We start from the raw sequence: 19,939 nt of genomic DNA on the forward strand, positions 1-19,939 counted from the left end.
ATTATAGAAAGATCTATCCGGAAAACCCCAGGTCCCAAGCATTCTGGATAACAGGTCCCATACCTGTACCTTCATAATAAACTTCAGGCATCTTTTCTTTGTGATAAGTGAGCTGGTCTGTTCTACCCAACTAGAGGTCAAGCAATCCAGAGGCACACAGAACTGATGCAAGCAAGGAACACCTTGCACATTTATTGCGATATAGCAGTGCAACGTTTAGGGGTCAGGCCCCTTTATCAAGTTGCCGGATTTGGGGTTGCCGGACCTCTACCATTGTGCACCAGACAGCACTAATATTATCTCACACAAGGGTGTGAGAGAGACAGATTTCTTTACCCAACTAGAGGCCCATTAATCACATATCAAACCCAAGGGGCCATGATCTCCATAATCTTTTGTATTATTTCAAAGAATATTATGTGACAGTGTAAGATTCTGTTGTATATTTGATCACTTGCCAACAGTGTTCAAACTGAATCCCAGCTGCCACCTACTTCATATACCTTTTAGGTTCTCTTCCTCCCAGGTTGTCTCTGTCCAGGCCCTCATAGATAGATAAAATAGAGTGGAAGGCCCGATAGCAGGATTAAACGGTAAGTGCTTTTATGTTTCGGACTGTAGTGCAGTTTTTCTGTTGCCTGAAACATTTTGCGTAAGCGATAAAAAAAACTTTTGCTGTTGATTTCTGCAATCGGGTCATCCTCCTCCTCTTTTTCATTTGCAACAGCATGGTTAAATTTGGACCCTAGAAGTAATAATGATTCTCTCATTTAAAATTTGAGGGTGGTATTGGATCTAAAAGTAATCCTGCATTGGTGTATTCTTTGTTACAATGTACTTGGCAATTGATATTCATCTATGTAATTTTCTTTTAAGAGAAACCGTGCGTTTTAATGGCTTTGGCATGTTTATCTTCATCGTGTACCCTGGAGCATTTGTTGATCTTTTCACGACTCACCTACAACTGGTTTCCCCTGTGCAACAGTTGCGGATATTTTGTGCAGGTAGATTATAATTCTCTCTACTTTATTTACTCAATATTTCTTTAAATAACTGATTTATGCATGTCTGAATAATATCCAAGAACCTGTATTCTGGAAATGCTTGAAAGTAAAGATTCCATACTTTAGTTAAGCTATTATTCGCCTCTTCTACGGGCCTTCTCCTCGAAAAGTCTTCCTGCCAGCTAGAATCTAAATCGCCGGCGGCATGGCACTCGGAGCGATTCGTTTTCCGAAGTCGCCCAAAGTTTCCTCGTGAGACGGCTTTGGAAACGAAGCCATCCTGCTGGCGATTTCGATTCTAGCCGACAGGAAGGCTTTTCGGAGAGATTAGCTGCCCTAGGAAGAGGCGATTTGTCGCCAGCGACTAAATCTCCCCGAATCTTAGCGTGTTCCCTAAAGGGCAATTCACCTTCATTAGCAAAACTGTAATAACACATAAAAACCACAGAAATATGTTCAAACTTTCATAACCTGACAAATTTTGTAAAATGAACTTGGTAATTAGGGGTGTGGCCACAAAAATGGGCATGGTCAAAACATCTTTTTGTCCCTCTTTCTATTGGTGTGCGAGTGGCGCTGACCACAACTATACGGAAGTTCAAAAAACACATTTGCCTTTAATGAAAGTGGTTTTATGTGCAGCTGAGACCACAACTGAACTTGTGTACACGTATGAGCCGTTTTATATGTCTTCTTGCATTGGTGTGCTCAAAATGATATACACTTGTATGTGTGTGTTAGTATTTTTGTAGTAAGTCACATACAAATAATGCCACATAAATAAAAATACATATATTTTTGCAGTTTGAGTGTAAATCACCTGTAAGTCACATACAAATAATGCCACATAAATAAAAATACATATATTTTTGTAGTTTGAGTGTAAATCAACTGTAAGTCACTTACAAATAATGCCACATAAATATAAATACATATATTTTTGCAGTTTGAGTGTATTGTCCCTGCAGTTCAAGCATGTATCCATTAGAGGGCAAGCAAGATCTGTTTTCTTACAGTTCAGTGAGATATTTGGAATCGGTCGTTCTATGTAGAGGCATTATTGTTCTTATTATTAAAAAAAATCTTCCCTGAACTGTGAACACAATGCAGGAAGCAGGAAACAGTCAAGAATGTCATTGTACGCTGTAGCATTAAAGTTGGCTTTTAATGGAACCAGGGGCCCTGGCCCAAAACATAGAAACCCTGACCATTCTTCTTCCTACACCAGAATTTACAGTCAGCATTATACATTCAGGCAGACAGCAGTGTGGATAATCAGCATATTAACCCCAGATGTGCCAGTATAATTACTACATTACATAGATAATCAGCATATTAACCCCAGTTGAGCCCTTTTTCATAATACAAAAAAAATTGGAAAATTGGCATATTAACTCCAGATGTGTCAGTATAATGACTACAGAAAATGGACAATGCACATTCTATTCCACAAAGTGCTAGAATAATTACTACAGAAAATTGAAAACGAGCATATTAACTCCAAGATATGCGAGTGTAATCAATGACCAATGAGCACTTCATTAACCCCAGACATGCCAGTAAGATCACTGAAAAATGTCCAATAAGCACTCCATTAACTCCAGACAAGGCAGTATAATTATTGAAGTAATAGCCAATGATCACTCCATTAGCCAGTAAATCAGAAAATAGTAAAAACAGAAGGAGAACCACAATCTGGAATAAAAGTTTTGCTGGATATCTCCTTGCTTTTTTTTTTTACTATTTTCTGATTTATTGGCACTGTGGAGTTGTTGGCACAGAGCAACTTATATGGAAATACAACATACAACTTCGTCGAGCTGTACAGACCAACAAAAACCCTTTTACTTTTGATCACTCTATTAGTTCCAGACATGCCAGTAAGATGAATGTAGAAATGGACAGATTGAAAGCATTACCTCACCTACACTTGCACAAGCAGAATACCAACACCAAAATTCTTCCTCTTGCTGCTCATATGCTGCTTGTCTCTCACTCTCCCTCTGCCTGGCTCCTGTAAAAAAAAAAAAAAAGATGATGAAGTCTTAAGATGGTTGTGCATTCCACAGTGGAACACATGGCCATCTTAGATTTTTTTCTCTAGGTGCAGCCAGGGTGCTGAGAATAACAGAAGATAAATGGAATTAGAGCATTTAAACATCAACCCAGGACAGAGAGTGTGATTTAGTCCCGCCCTGTCTCTGCTCCCAACCTGACTGAATACTGCCCTATGTCTCCTGTGATTACTGCAAGATTTATTAATTTATTTTCCCCCATGGATTTTATTTGATCATGTTTTTTAGATTTACATTTTTCTCATCATACAGTACATAATCAAGTTTGCTACAATTTCAAGTTTATTCAAATGAACAAAAAAACTCTAATATTCACAATTTCGAATTTTGATAAATAGGTCTCCTCGTGTCTCCTTTAATACTGTATTTTGGGATTCTCTCAGCCTCAGAGCTGTTCACGCAAATGTAAAGCGGTTTGTGCTGTTGAGGCAACATTAAAGCAGCATTGAAAGTGTCATGTGACATTATCATGATGATGTCATACTATGAGGAGAGATAACCAGATGGTAGTCCTGGTTCAATTCCAACCTGGGCCCTTTCTGTAAGGAGTTTTTATGTTCTCTCGGTGCTTGTGTGAGTTCCCACTCAGAATCCAATAACAAACAGCTAGGTAGGCTGGTAAGATTAAATAAAATAGGATAAGCATTAGGTTAGGGATGGTAAGGCAGCAGTATAGGATTGTAGGTTGGTTTAGCTAGCATACCCTGCTTGTCTCCCAGAGCCAATAAATGGCCAGCTTGGTTGCTGAGGCACTTCTAATTGTACAAGCTCAGACAGGAGGGTTCCCCATAGGATAGGATAGCTGCAACACAATGTGTCTTGGGTACACTTGGGCAGTCAGTAGCCACTCTGTCCTTGTGGTGCCGATATCCAGTGCTTTTTGTTGAATAATGTCCTAAAATGATAACTGATGTCACATTATTATATGGTAGAAATTCTATGCCTTTACCCCTCACCCTCAATGTGCACTGTATACTGCCTCCTTCTAATCTATGTACTTACAAGATTCATCCTGCAGCCCCATCTAGTGTTCAACTACACCTCTCAATATCCCTAGACAGGCAAAGCCATATAGTGGGTTTTATTTGAATAAAATGGATATTAAAAGGGAAAATTGAAGCTACTCCATGTCTGGTCCTTGCAAGGTAGATAATTAGATTCCAAGTTTCCCCTTTGTTGTCAGTGTTTTCAAAGCAACAGTGTCTTATTCAGGGGAAATGAGCCCTACACTTACCCATGCTTGAGAAAGGGGTTGCGCCCCGAAACGTTGCATCCGCAAATAAACGAGCAAGGTCAAATCCTGCTAGAATTATCCATGTTGTGCTGGTGTGTCTTGTATCTACACCATCTTGCCACTAGCCATAGGCAAAGAAATTCCTTGGCATTTTGTTTATTTATTACTGGCTACAACCAGAGACTCATCATAAAAACTAGAACAGCTTCCGTCACTCATATACCTGCCCCGGATATTCAATTCTAGAGCATTCACTACCAGGGACCTAACTGCCAGCACAATAATTGCTCTTTCTGTGTATATGTGAAATAAGCAGAGAGGTATGCTCAAAGTGTCTGGGTAAGTAAAGGGTTAAATAGTCTCCCCAAACACAAAAATCACCCTTGGCCCATGGAGAATGGCTTTGGAAGCTTATCGTACACATTTCTTTTTGGAATAGGTCATGTTTCACTAATTAGTGAGTGCATAATCATTTCAATGGTTTTAAGTGGATTCAGAGAAGATATAAGCTTAAAGCCTCTGGATATGCTTTATTCTGTTTATTTTCTAGGCCTCGTTCCCATTTGAAATATAACTAATTCTGCATTAATCCAATTCTGGGAGCATTGAAAATGGATCCTCATTTAAAATCCCCTGATTGATCTGATGTCGTTTTCATATGGACGCCAGGGTGATTGCATTGGTCTGAAGCGGCAGCATTTCTGTCCCTTTATATCAGTTTAACTTAATTACAAGATGATTCTAATTATTATCACTGTGATTTTATTTTGCAGGAGTCTGGCACAACTTCGTTCTTGGCATTTTAGGAATCTTAATTCTGTTACCTCTCCCTGCTCTTCTGTTTCCATTCTACTACACAGGAGTTGGTGCTCTTGTCACGGAAGTTGTAGAGGTAAGCAAGCTTTTTTTTTGTTTGAAATAGAACTGAAATTTTAAAATAATTTTGGGGCTTGTCTGCTAAGACTGGGAAAATTTGCACCAGCGAAGTAACCCATGGAGACAAAACATGTACTTTATTATCAACTGACCAAAGCTAATTGCTGATTGGTTACAAAAAGAGAAAATTTCCCAGCGCTCGGTTTGCCTTTAAAACTTACATAATGCATCTCTCTGTTGTGATGGCAAAAAAAATCCTGCCCAACTCAACAGGTTAGGGTTAAAGCACATCAGAGACAATCGTTTGACACAACCGAGTTGTCTTGCCACCAGCACCCCTTGTTCATCTGCAGTTCGCCATACCTAGTTCTATTTGCAGCGGGCTCAATGAGGTGGGAGCAGATGGAAACCATACAAACCCTCCCCCCAAGAACACGCTCCCCCAAGCTGGGTACAAGGCATCTGTCAGCCTCTAGTTCGAGTCCTGAAACATCCATACTTGAATGGAGTATAATTTATTTGTAATTTAACTGTGGGTGCATCTAATAAATGAGAATGGCACATAAACAGGAGGAGAGGACTGATAAAAGCACCATAATAACAAAGAAAACAGATCAATTCTTTAAATATTATAGAAGTGTTTGGAACACGAATATGAATGAAAGAAACCATAAATAATTTGGACACCTAATTTTCTTCTTGCTACATTGTAATTCCAAATGTCTGTGTGCACATCTGGTTAAATAAATATATTGGAATGGCTGCATATTTACAGTATATCTAGGCTCCCACTGTTCCGTTTAAATTTAGGTTTGTCCAGCAGAATGTATATGCCATTAATGCAGTACTATGGATTAAATGCAGCTATACTCCATTGCTGCATTAATCAAACCTTAAATACAGTTTCCCCAATTTAATAAGACTTAAGCTGGCCATAGACGCAAAGATCTGATTGTACGAATCGAGGATTCGTACGATTTTCGGAACGTGTGTGGAGAGTCCCGACATTTTTCGTCCGGCAGAGATCGGTCGTTTGGTCGATCGGACAGGTTAGAAAATTTCAGCTGCCAATAATATCTCTGCGTGTATTGCCGATCGTACGATTTTCAGTGGGAGACTGTCACTAGCTTTGGTTGGACATAGATATCGTACGATTGCTGTCAGGGGCAGAACATTGCTGATCTGTTCTTTTACTAATCTGACTGGTAAGACTTTGATCTGAATGGTTAGTGGCGGGTCGGGAGATGGGAAAGTCCGATCGTACGATGATTCGTACGATCGGATCTTTGCCTCTATGGCCAGCTTTAGAATATATTTATGGACAGCTTCCTAGGCTTCTAACACATGTGTGATGCTTTCCTGCTCTTTGAATGGCCACTTATTGCAAGTCAGGCACTGAGTAGCAGGTAGAAGAGGAAACACAGTAAAAAATTGCCTTTTATAAAATAAAAAATATTTTTTTATTAAAATATAATATTGGGTACAGTCTTAATTTTCAATGAGGAAACTATATTTCAGTTTTAGTTTTTTTTATGCTGTGTCCCCTTTAAGTTTACAGAATTGCACCAGACTTCCAAAGGCCTTGTGTTCTTTGCTCTTGTCTGCTATTATTTCCGTATATAGTATTATTCATTTATTTTCACATATGTATTTCATTTACTTGAATAGTGCCTGAAGGGTTGGCTTATTGACTGTAGAGCCATTCTTTAATAAAGCAGCAAAATCTAGTTTGGTCACATGCACAAATGCAAACACACTGAGATGAAATGTTGTGTGCAAACATTAAGCTGTTCCCTCGTACTTTTGGGAAGATAACTATTAGCGATAGCTATGTTAAAGGGGACCTGTCACCCGAAAAAATTATTCCAACTCCTAATTTGAATCTTGTTTCCTTCAGTCTGGGAATTCAGAATTAAGGAAAGCCTTGCATCATCTCAAAATCTTTCTTGTGTGCCAGAATGGGGAACCTGATGATGTCCATCCCCATGCTCTGGCTACACAATTAAATGGTAACGAGAGAGGGGGAATGTGGGGAGTAGAGTCCTTCAGCGGGTCGGGTACCCGCAAAAAAAGCAGGCACACTGCAGAATGAGGGAAGGATTTTCAGATGCTGCTCGTTGGATTGCTCGTTGGATTGCGGGTCACATCGAAATGTCTTATCTTATGTATTATTGTCTATATTTTACTCCTTTTAAAGTTTTACAAAACAGGTTTCTGCCCCGCCCACTTTTGATGGCATAACATCCGGTTTGCAGCACCATCACTTCCTGTTTGATGGTGGTCAGTGGGTTGCGGGTCAGGTTGCAGATAAGGCCGTTGCAGGTCCAGGTCGGGTAGCGGATCAAAGTGGCTTAATATGTGGATTGCAGTTTGGTCGCGGGCTTCGGGTCCGGGTCTTAGAAATTGGTTCCTCGCTGGACTCTAGTGGGGAGTGTAGTGATATCTAGTAAGTGAATGGAAGTGAAAGTAAGGCATAGAGGAGGGGCTGGAAATATTTGATTGACAGCTGAGATTTTTAAATGTTTTTACAATAGCTATGAATTGTTTAATTTAAAAAGGACTTTTATTATACAGATTTTTATGTCCGGGTGACAGGTTTGCTGAACTGTGCGCTTGTATATGAAGAATGGTCCTGCTTCTCACTGTGCAAGCAAGATCAATATCTGACTCATAAATCTTAGGATTGTAACAAAAAAAGGCTTGAAGATTAATCAAATTATTGCACAGTAACTGGCTCAGTAAGCCAAAGTGAGAAAATATACTCAGGGCCCCCAAAGCTCTTAAAACACAGACAGGACACAAGTTGTTTTGATTGTTATGAAAGGGGCAGAAATATTACAGTGTATAAGCCAGAGTATGATCAGCATTATATAGTGAATAATGTACCATTATTGTAAAATATAATAATATTATAAGTCACTGAGGACTTCCATGAGCATATAAAGGCAAAACTTACTGAAACTTATGTATAATAGTACAGGTATCGGACCTCCAGAATGCTCGGAACCTGCGGTTTTCCAGATAACAGATCTTTCCGTAATTTGTATCTTAAGTCTACTAGAAAATCATGTAAATATTAAATAAACCCAATAGGCTGGTTTTGCTTCCAATAAGGATTAATTCTATCTTAGTTTGGATCATCTACAAGGTACTGTTTTATTATTACAGAGAAAAAGAAAATCTATGGGATACAGCCTTTCCGTAATTCAGAGCTTTATGGATAACGGGTTTCCCTACAGTATAATGGATCCCATACCTTTACTCCCATACCTTTAGTGAGTCATGTGACAAATGACATGGCTTAGCGGCAATTAGAATTGATGGCATCACTAAGCACTGTTTTTAAGGATATAATATACAGGATATTCATGGCTCTTGTATATTATACAGGTATGGGACCTGTTTTCAAGAATGCTCAGGACCTGGGGGTTTCCAGATAAGGGGGCCTTTCTGTAATTTGGGTCTCCATACCTTAAGTCTACAAAACATCATTAAATAAACATAAAATAAATCCAATGAGATTATATACAGTATTTTAGTTTGGATCAAGTACAAGGAACTATTTTATTATTACAGAGAAAAAAAAATCATTTTTAAAAATATCAATATTTGATTAGGAGATAACCTGTCCGTAATTCGGAGATTTCTGGAAAACTGCTTTCAGGATAACGGATCCCATACCTGTAGAAGAATAAAGAAACAAAATTAAAATGATATACAGGTATTTGATCTGTTATCTAGAAACCCATTATCCAGAAATTATGGAAGGGCCATCTACCATAGACTCCATTTTATCCAAATAATCCTGATTTTTAAAAACGATTTTGTAATAATAAAACTACCTTGTACTTGATCCAAACTAAGATATAATTAATCCTGATCGGAAGCAAAACCAGCCTATTGGGTTTATTTGATGTTCACATGATTTTCTAGTAGATTTAAGATCCAAATTACGGAAAGATCTGTTATCCGGAAAACCCCAGATCCCGAGCATTCTGGATAACACATGCCATGTCTGTACGTCTAATAAATAACTTTATATACAATACACATTGACTCTGTTATGTATTTCTCCTCTCTCAGTCTCACACACACAAATATTAGGATGCATGCTTTTATAATTATGGTTTTGTTTGTTTTTTGCTATGTTTTGGGTTCATTTTGTGCAGTATCTGGAAAGCTATTTCAGCAGTATGATATATTCAGCAACCTGTAACAGACAGCTCTTACACTTAATCTATAAACGAGTCAAGGACCCCTAAAAGGCCTGGATTTAAGATTATCCTTCCTTGAACGCAGATGAATTTACCAAAGGTCATGCAGATGGTCAGTCATATTAACTGACTAATCTTTTTTCAACCGCATAATCTTTCATTTCATGCTTGCTAGGGTTACTTTACAGCCTTTTGGGACCTGCTGATGTCTGCTATGACGTTGCTATTCTGTGATGCTTAATATTCTAAAATTGTATGCATAAAACTTTATAGATAAACTGTTCTGAAAACATACATACAGAGAGAAGAATATGCTGTAATATAAAATTGCAGTACTAATGTAAATCCTTTTATGGCTCAAAGTAATGATAGAGTTTGTTGGAGAAGCATTAATCACAAAAATGAATACAACTCTGGGTTCTCACTACAGGGGGGATGGTTCCTAGAAAGATCTGTGGTCCTATACATATTTAACAAGAGCAGGGTACTCCTAATGTAAAAAAAAAAAAGGTAATTTATTTAGCACAGACAGGTTCCAACCATTAAGGGTTTTCTCAGGGGAGGAAGACAAAAGAAAAATAAGCAGCCTTTGGAACAGTGGGGATGGTCTGAGACACAGGGGAAATGCTTCTGTTCTAGATTCTCCTGGGACCCTAGCATAAAGTTTAATTAAGTTCCACACTGGAGGGACATTCTGTCCTAGATATCCATGACTGATACAGTAATCTTTTCATTTGTCTGTAACATATTTATGAGATAAGGAAGGCTAATGTGAACCCAAAAAGTCTGAAAACAGCTACTGTAGAGAAGTTGTTTGCAAACTATGGGGCTGCTCTTCCTAGCAGTGGCGTAACTACCGGGGGAGCAGGACCCGCACCCCCTCAGGGCCCCCCCGGCAGCTCACACGCCACGATTCCCAGGCGGTTCCGGGTGTACGGAGGGGGGCGGGGGGCCCGGCAGCGCGTCCCGCGCCAGGGCCCGCCCCTCTCTAGTTACATCACTGCCTCCTAGGTTGGTCTGGTGTTGGGGCAGCTTAACCTGAAGTCCAGTTAGGGTGAGGTTTGGGGGGGGGAAAGCCTACTTGCTCTACTAAGTACTCCTGAACTCGAAGTTTGAATGTCCATTATTTTTCAATTTCGGATAAAAAAATTATTTTATTCTTTTATTTCTGGAACTATGAGGGGGAATTGTAATTAAAGTCGCAAAGAGCAAAACAATTCGCACCAATAAGAATAAAAATCCACATCTCGCAATGTTATATTGTTCCTTAAACTGTTATTGCATTGCGAATTTTAATTGCGCACAGCGAATTTTAATTGCGCACTCTTAAGAAGTGCTTGAAGGTGTTGTAATCTTTTGGAGCAAACATAACGACTTTTTCAGTAAGAAGTTTTATTACATTTACTGCAAATTGTCGGATGTGGTCGCAAAACAGTTTCCGGGTTCTCAAAAGCTATATTAAATTCACGCAAAGCAGAATTTGTTAGCTTTTTGCATTGCGAATAGTTTTTCTGTTACCGACTTTTATTACATTCCCCCGTATGTCTTAATGGCTGATATAATGCTGTAGATCTGTAATGTTATCATAAGCTAAGGGACAGATTTTGAACCTAAAATGGGGACATAAACTGAAAAGGATTCAGAATAACTGCGCTAGAGAATGATGATTTGTTTGCTTGCAACCTGATACTCTTTTGGTTTTGGATGGGTACAAGCTACCCAAACCTGAATGAGAAAGCTAGCACAATACCATGTATACTAATCTGAAACTGAAAAGAATACAGATCTATATATACATTAATAAGAGTGTAGGGCGGCTGTCAGATTGCCGATACAACTGCTCTCTGTCATGCTAGCATTATGGACACAGCCATAAATCAATATTACAAAACTGAATTTAAAAATATACTACAAAAATACTTTTTTGGGGGTTAATGCTTTAGAACAGAGCTTCTGTGATACCGAGGGCCGGATTTTTTGTGGCCTACGTGGTGGAACGACGATAATGGACTTCAAGTGCCAGAATCGACTCATTAGCCGAGTGCAGTTAGCTCTGCTGGATTGGTTTTGCATATGGCGTTCTAAGGGCTGCAATTTTGTCCTTAAATGAGAAGGAAAGGTATTAAACAACTTGCTATTTAGAGATAGGTCTTATGCTCTGGTCTTGTAGTTTTCTTCACCATCTTCTGCACCTAAACCTCAGTCCGCTCTGATTCTAACGTGGCCTCTATCGTATAGGCGGTGTGCATATAAAACTAATTCTTGTTGTTAATACTACTACAGGTATGGGGTCCCTTATTCGGAAACCCGTTATCCAAAAAAACCTCAAAGTACAGAAATGCCATCCCCCCTAGACTCCATTTTATCAAAATAATACAAATTTTTAAGAATTATTTACTTTTTCTCTGTAATCATAAAACAGTGCCTTGTATGTGATCCAAACTAAGATATATACACATATAAACATATACATATATAAACATATCATAAGCAGCAGGCTATGTATGCAGTAGCACTACCACTCCCATGATGTGAGATAAAACCATACAGTCTGATGACAATGTTTATCTGTAAACACTGCAAGTCGGCCGAATTTACTAAACATTTGTTTTTAGATATCAAAAAACAACAAGAGAGAAGGAGAATCTCTCTCCTGACTGTAAATCCCTGGGGCATTGTTGGTTCTGTTTGTGCGTAATATTCCCTGTCACTTGAGGAACTTGTTATTGTTATGACTGTAGGGCTTTAGGTGTGTTTGCCACTGCCTTAATTGGCAAATACTTGTCACCACTTCCAGTAGTGATTTATGCCTAAAGCAGCCGTAGCAATGACAGGTGGTCCTTCGGTTGGGGGTTTTTGAGCAGTGTTATGAGTGCCACCACTATGTGTGCAACACATCTTTCATTGATATTTTCTGGGAGCAATGACAGACCAGTAGGGGTGTTTTCAGTCTTTGACCTGACGTCTAAAGGCAAGAGATCATTTAGCAAATTGAAATTATACTTGTAGGCAAATCGGGATTTACTGAGAGTTTTTAATGATTTAACTGTTTCTCCTAATACAATGTTATTGATTTAACATCTACGGTATGTCTGTTCCGTGGTGCTGCACAGAATATCTCCTAAGTAGCACATACAGTCGTTTAAAGGCAGAAATTGAGACAAACAGAGGCCACCTTTTTTGGAATTGGATTAACGCACTTACACTTGCAGCCATTATGAAACTGCCCCTGTCCATCAAACCCCAGTGAAATATTCTGGGTTATGACTAGGGGGAGCCCCCAAGAGAGCTGGGATTCGTTATAGAAGTCTTGCGGCAATTGTATGGACAATTTCACTACTGCGAAGGCACCCCGTATGATGTATTTTACAAAGATTGTTATGCTTCCTCTTAAGCTGGTCAGATACAAGCCATTAGCTGCTGATTTGGACCCTTCATAACAAGTCTTATTGGCCTTTTTAAATTACAAAAATGTCAGCCTGGTGCATCAATATCTGCCTTTAGATCTGCTGAATAACTATAGGGCAGGATTAAAAATGCAACAGTAGAGTCAGCCCCTTGTGATTATGATGATAATGGCTTTTTGAGGCCCCTCCATAACAGATATTTTAGGAAATACAGGTATGGGATCTGATATTCGGAAATCTGTTATCCAGAAAGATCCAAATTACGGCAAGGCCACCCCTCCCATAGACTCAATACAGATTTTTAAAAATGATTTACTTTTTCTCTGTAATAATAATAAATCAGTTCCTTTTATTTGATCCAAACTAAGATATAATGAATCCTTATTGGAAGCAAAACCAGCCTATTGGGTTTATTTAATGTTTAAATTATTTTCTAGTAGACTTAAGGTATACAGATCCAAATTACGAAAAGATATGTTATCCGGAAATCCCCAGGCCCGAGCATTCTGGATAACAGGTCCCATACCTGTATATTCATAAACATTATGGAAGATTGTAAATAAAACCAGGATATTAAAACATTTTCTTTTTTTTCCCTTTTCCCTTTTTGTTTTAATCTATATTTAATTAACCAGAGTACCCAGCAACCCCAGGGACATACTTAAAGATTGCTTAGCAACTCCTTGCTAAAGCTCTCCTGTTTATTACAAGAAAGAAAAAAAAGCTACCAGTAATACCTCTGCACAGCACTCAAATCCATTCACCTGCTTCATTTTGTAATACTTATTATGATGTCACCCCATAAAAAGAAAGCATTGCATACATTTTAATTATATTTTACTAATAAAGGGATGGAGCCAATACTATATAATTAGTGACTTACAGGCAGATATTCAGATATATTTATATACAACATCTATACTACATTCTTGACCTGCATGCACACTATTCAATTTGATAACAAGCCAAATAGCCTTCCATTATGAATTTAGGAGACTAAAGCTGGACACCCACCTAAATACAAGGTGGAATGAAGCCAGCAATGATAACCACTGCTACACAATTTAATAAATCACCTGGTTATTGGAGAAAAGTCAGATCTATTTGATGCCATTCCTGCCCATTTTATAAGCATGCAATTGCTCTTTTTATCTATATACCTAGTATGCTCGGATCCCTCAATCACAACATATAGAAAAACACAATTCCCTGGTGCAAAGGTGGGTTTGTAGTTCAACCCAGAAGGTATGAAGGTGCTCTTTTGTACTCTTCTCTATAAATAAGTTACACATAGGACCGAGAGAACGAAACTGCTTTACCTGCACCCCGTGTTTTTATTAGGTGTTCGCAGCCATGATAAAAGTAATAGAACTGATACATTTTGCTGACTAATATAATAGATTTTTATATTACCAGCCAGTGTTGTCTGCCTGGAGGCCTGACTCAGACTGTCCAAGGTCTCCCTAGATATTTGTATGTCTTTATCGGTATGATCCGATAATTCAGCCCCTAAACATTTGATGTCTTGGATATTTAGACTAATTGTTGTCGCCGGGCGGAATCTGAGCTTGTGCCCTGACCCTTATGATACTTTATTGTTATTTATGCACAGGACTCTCCTGCAAGTGGACCAAGAGGACTCTTTGTTGAAGACCTGATCACCCAAGTGCAAGACTGCCAGGTGACTGGTGTGGATGACTGGCATGCATGTCTTACAGAGATCTCACAGATGCCACAGATCGGTTATTGTATAAACACAGTCACCCTTCAGCAACTTCACTTTCCCAGCAGAGGTACAGAATATGTGTATTCAGTGTATGGTTTATCTTTCACAAATGCCCATATCATTCTCTGTTTGCTGGGGTTATATGAAGTGCAGTATGTATGTTATGCAATGATACCATTTTTCATCTTCTAGTGTACAAGCGACTGGATGGTTCCATTGAATGCTGCAGTAACAATAGCCTTTCTGACATATGTTTCTCATATAACAGTAACAGCAATCAACAGCAGGTAAGAGTTGACATTTCTGCCATTGAGACGTATGTTTATTTTAAGTTAAATGGCTTACGAGGCAAATCGGAGAGAAATCAGAAGGGTTTTTTTTTCTTTAAAAAGCGGCTCCTAGTAAATTTAATAGCCTGATTTCCGGTTGTTAAACTCGAAATTCGGCTCTACTAGTACAGAAAGTGCTCTTAAATAAAGTAGTCTGGTTTTGCTTCCAATAATGATTAATTATATCTTAGTTTGGATCAAGTACTAGGTACTGTTTTATCATTACAGAGAAAAAGGAAATACATTTTAAAAATTTGGATTTATTTTGATAAAATAGAGTCGATGGGGTATATTTATCAAAGAGTGAAGTTAATAGTGAAGTTCCGCCACTAGAGTGAAATTCCGCCACTTCCCATTCATTTCTATGGGGTTTTTAAAGGCGTATTTAACAAAGGGTGAAATTTCACTTTCACCCATTGATAAATACGCCTTTTCAAAATCCCATAGAAATGATTGGAGAGCTGCGGAATTTCACTCTAGTGGGGGAACTTCACTCTTTGATAAATTTACCCCTATGGGAGACGGCCTTTCCGTAATTCGGAGCTTACTGGATAATCATTTCTGCATAATGGGTTTCCGGATATGGATACCTGTATAACTCTTAGGGGGTTATTTATCAAAGGTTGTTGTTTTTTCACGAAAAATTTGAGTTTGCGAGAGTATTTTTTGGTCAGAAATAGATTTTTTTGGTAAGAAAACCTTGAATTTTTCAAGATTTATTATACCCCGAACCTGGAAATTGCTTGAATCCAAAAATACACCATCTAAAACCTGTCAAGGTCACGTAGAAGTCAATGGCAGAGGTCCCTTGAACCATTTGAAGATGTTAATAGCCTTCATAATGTTCCAGTTTTTTTACATTTGAGAGATTCAAGTTTTTTTACCTCCGAAAACTCGATCAATTCGAGTATTTGGGTTTTGCCACTTGAATTCACTGATTCAAGTTTTTTTACATTTGAGTTTTTTCTTAAATTAGAAACCATTTGAGTTGTGATTTCATTCGAGGTCTAAAAAAGCTCACAAAGGTCTAAAATTTGACTTTTAGCTCCCCCTTAAAGTCTATATGAGCATATAAAATATCAATAAGAGAGCTACATTCATGATATTCACCAGGGAACATATAGCAACCCATAGCAACTAATCACTCTTGAGCTTTTTTTCAGCTAGCTGCAGCAGGTAGAACTATGAAAGCAAAAATGTGATTGAAAGCTATGGATTGCAGACCAGGTGTAAATGTGCAGTCCCATTTAGGCATTATATGATGAAGGATGCTTGAAGCTATAGCCATACAGGTATGGGACCTGTTATCCAGAATGCTCGGAACCTGGGGTTTTCCGGATAATGGATCTTTCCATAATTTGGGTCTTCATATCATAAGTGTACTAAAATAATCATTTAAACATTTAATAAACCCAATAGGCTGGTTTTGCTTCTTCCAATAAGGATTAATTATATCTTAGTTTGGATCAATTACAATGTACTGTTTAATTATTAATTTGGATTATTTGTATAAAATGGAATCTATGGGAGACAGCCTTTCCATAATTCTGAGCTTTCTGGATAACAAGTTTCCTGATAACAGATCCCATACCTGTATAGCTATCCTAACCGGGTATCTTAGAGTGAATTATTACATGACCCGTTTTGTACTGTACTGGAAGTAATGGAAATAGAATTTCTTGTTTTTCAAGGAATTGCAGTAAGAATGAACTGGCATTAGGCCAGGAGGACAATTTTTTTGTATTTTTTTAAATTATTTAGCTTTTTGTTCAGCAACTCTTCAGTTTGGAATTTCTGGTTGATTTTTTTTTTAAGCTATAGCTTTCCTTTACTTATCTAGTTCCTAGCTCTAGTGAGCATTTGTATTTTTGTGCGTATAGTGCACAGGATGTGTCAGCCCATATTTTGGTCTCTGATGCCTGTATTTTTTTTATAATTTTATAAAATTAAAATGCTCTTGTGACTATACAATATGGAATTACTCATTTTGTTTGTTTGTGTGTGGTTTTCATTGATTTATCTGTCAGATCTAACTGTTGTTTCTACTGCTGTATTGCAAACCATTACCTTGCCTTGATAAATTGCAGGTTTTTTTTATAAAGCTTTGTTGCGTATTTCAAATGCAAAGCACTAATCCTTTCTATCTTACCAACACTTAAATCAGCTCTGTCTGTGTACCGATCTTTTGTGTCCAAGCACCCAGCAAAGTATAGACCAGCAAGAAGTAGGATGGATGCTGCAAAAGCGCTAATGTGCAATTTTATTCCCTCCACACAATTCTTCACTAATCCTCTCTATTGCTTTGTTAATCTTTGCTGAGAAGTCATTATTTGGTTGAGATGCTAGGAAACTTAATTGGTTGGCTTGTTTTTATCAAACGTGGCAGTTTTCCCAGGAGAGACTGTTAACATAACAACATTATTTGTGTCTCACACAAATACTTCAGCTCTAAACAAACAGGAACAAATATATAATGGAGGTTTTGACTCAATATATATATTTATATAGTGAATAAAGTACCCCCTCTTGTAAAATATAAGGATATTATAAGTAACCAAGGAGTTTCATGACTATTTAAAAACACAAAGCAGAAGGCCGAGTGCTTTTATACAGTTCATGGAACTCCGAAGTAACTTCTATTATCCTCATATTTTGCAACTGAGGGTACTTTATTTATTATAATACACAAGTTTCAGTGAGTCATGTGACAGAAATGACATCAGAACTCACCATTTATAACTGATGACATCAGAACTCACCGTCTATAAGGATATAATTTGCAAGATATTCATGTGTATATATATATATATATATATATATATATATATATATATATATATATATATATATATATATATATATATATATATATATATATATATATATATATATATATATATATATATATATATATATAGTAGTTCCCCAAGATTGACGCACTCCAGGGCTTCATAATGCAGTTTAGAAAAGAAAATTTATTGTCAACGTTTTGGTCCCGTTCTGGGCCTTTCTCAAGACATTACTACACACACCCACACCCACACCCATCATCCAGAAAGCTCGGAATTACTGAAATGCCATCTCCCATAGACTCCATTGTAATCAAATATAATCCAGATTTTTCAAATTGATTTCCTTTTTCTCTGTAATAATAAAACAATACCTTGTACTTGATCCAAATTAATCCTTATTGGAAGCAAAACTAGTCTATTGGGTTTATTTACATGATTTTTTAGTAGACTTAAGGTATGAAGATCCAAATTACACACACACACACATATATATATATATATATATATATATATATATATTTTATCAGGCTCAGTTAAAGTAACTGATTTAATTTATTTAATAAAGAGACAAAATAAATTCCAACGTTTCGATCACATCTTTGTCATCTTCCTCAAGAAAAAAAACCCCCACACACTCACTCTCTCTCTCTGTCCCTGGGGAAGATATTCTTTATGGAAAAAATGTGCATATAAATACATGTGTGGAGGTACTACTCCATTATTTTAACTGGGTGTACTAACCTCTTCAATTGACTAAATTTTTAGTCAATTTGAGAAAAACATTTCAAATCAAAAATTCTAATTGAGTCCCTTTTTTTTAAGAATTTAAGTTATTGTAATCACTAGTTTAATTAGGAAGTCTATTAAACGAATGTAGTCATTGAAATGGTAAAAATTGATTGGCCGCTGTGATTCAATTGCAGTTTGCTTGCCTACCAGCAAGAAAGTCTATACACAGCAGCCAAGAATGTCGATCAAATATAGATTGTCAGAAGACCGATGCTGCCAGTGTCTGTGCTGTACCTTCCATTGAGAACCAAACTCGCTTGATCCGAGTGAAACATTCCCCTCAATTAGATATGTTATTCATTGGATACCCTGTGCACTTACAGTATGCAGGTGAGTAAATGCTGTAGGAGTCATGAAAGCAGATTTCTAGCTGTATATACTGTAAGCAGATACAATATTCTAGCTGTACTGAAAAAGATATATTACCCAAAGCCTGCCAGCAGTCTGCCCAAACCTCTCCCAAAGCCAATGACACCCTAAGCAGGTATTTTGTCCCCCATAATGCAGCCCATATGAATCAGGTTACATTGCATGTATGAAGCATTTTAAACTGAATCACTGTTGGCTGACCTGAAAATGTATGTGATATCTAGTTGAATGGAGCTATTCTTCCCCCAGAAATAAAATAGACAAGTTTCTGCACCTTTCTCTCTCTCTTTCATAACATGGTTATATCTAAGGTCAAACTGCAAGTTTTTCTCCTAAAATTAAATATTTCAATAGTGTTGCTGAGCATTCAAAAATAATGGCTGCACTGCACTTTTCCACACCACTTTGGCAGGGCAAATGGGACATAGATGTGCTTGTTTGCCCCCCCCCTCCCAGGCACACAATTGGATCTAAACAGCTTTAATTAAAAGATGGTATGTTTTGATTACTTAATGGTTTAATTTTTCTTTCAACAGTGAGCCTGAGCAGCTTCATTCCACGGCACAACATTTTTGGCATAAGTCTTCCTGTGGTTATTGAGACTTTTTGCAAGTATCCTTTGGTACAGCTACTCTTTTTAGGAAAGCAGAAATATAAAGGCACATTAATACACATAGTTCCTATATGAAACCAGTTCAAGCACCTTTCACAGATTAGTGTATAGAATTAAAGATATCTGGCCAGCTATTCACATACATTTTTGCGGGACAGTCCCGATTTTGACAGCTCAACCCGCAGTCCCGGATTGTTACTGAAACCCGACTTTCTCTTTGATCTCCTGTACCGAACAGCCAGAAAAAGATACAAAGTTTCTAAAACTTAATTGGCTTTTGGCAGAGAGCCCAGAATACGGTTCAGGTGCACTTAGATACTTGTGTAACAATTTTAGATAAGCAAAGAAGCAATTGTAACAATTTAAGATAAGCAGTTCTTGGGCAAACTGACTTGCAGGGACAGGTAAAGTGCCCTTTCCCCATCCCTTTAGGATGCAGGTTAACTGTTACTTTTTTAATTTGCCTTGTCTAGTTGTTACAATTTTAACCTTTTTACCTTGGTTAGTTTGT

The 19,939-nt window shown here is 37.7% G+C and overlaps 1 protein-coding gene across 1 annotated transcript in view; it reads left to right on the forward strand.

Annotated features, from left to right (window-relative positions):
* The window catches only part of mbtps2.L (membrane bound transcription factor peptidase, site 2 L homeolog), a 31,580-nt gene that overhangs the window by 7,810 nt on the left and 3,831 nt on the right, over window positions 1–19,939 (forward strand). The window contains exons 5-10 of the mRNA XM_018246260.2: window positions 877–1,004; window positions 5,087–5,205; window positions 14,423–14,603; window positions 14,729–14,823; window positions 18,581–18,776; window positions 19,352–19,427. Coding sequence (XP_018101749.1) covers window positions 877–1,004; window positions 5,087–5,205; window positions 14,423–14,603; window positions 14,729–14,823; window positions 18,581–18,776; window positions 19,352–19,427 — 795 coding nt within the window. The remainder of the gene's footprint in view (window positions 1–876; window positions 1,005–5,086; window positions 5,206–14,422; window positions 14,604–14,728; window positions 14,824–18,580; window positions 18,777–19,351; window positions 19,428–19,939) is intronic.

This window comes from Xenopus laevis, chromosome 2L (assembly GCF_017654675.1).
Source record: "Xenopus laevis strain J_2021 chromosome 2L, Xenopus_laevis_v10.1, whole genome shotgun sequence".
In the NCBI taxonomy this organism is placed as follows: Eukaryota; Metazoa; Chordata; class Amphibia; order Anura; family Pipidae; genus Xenopus; species Xenopus laevis.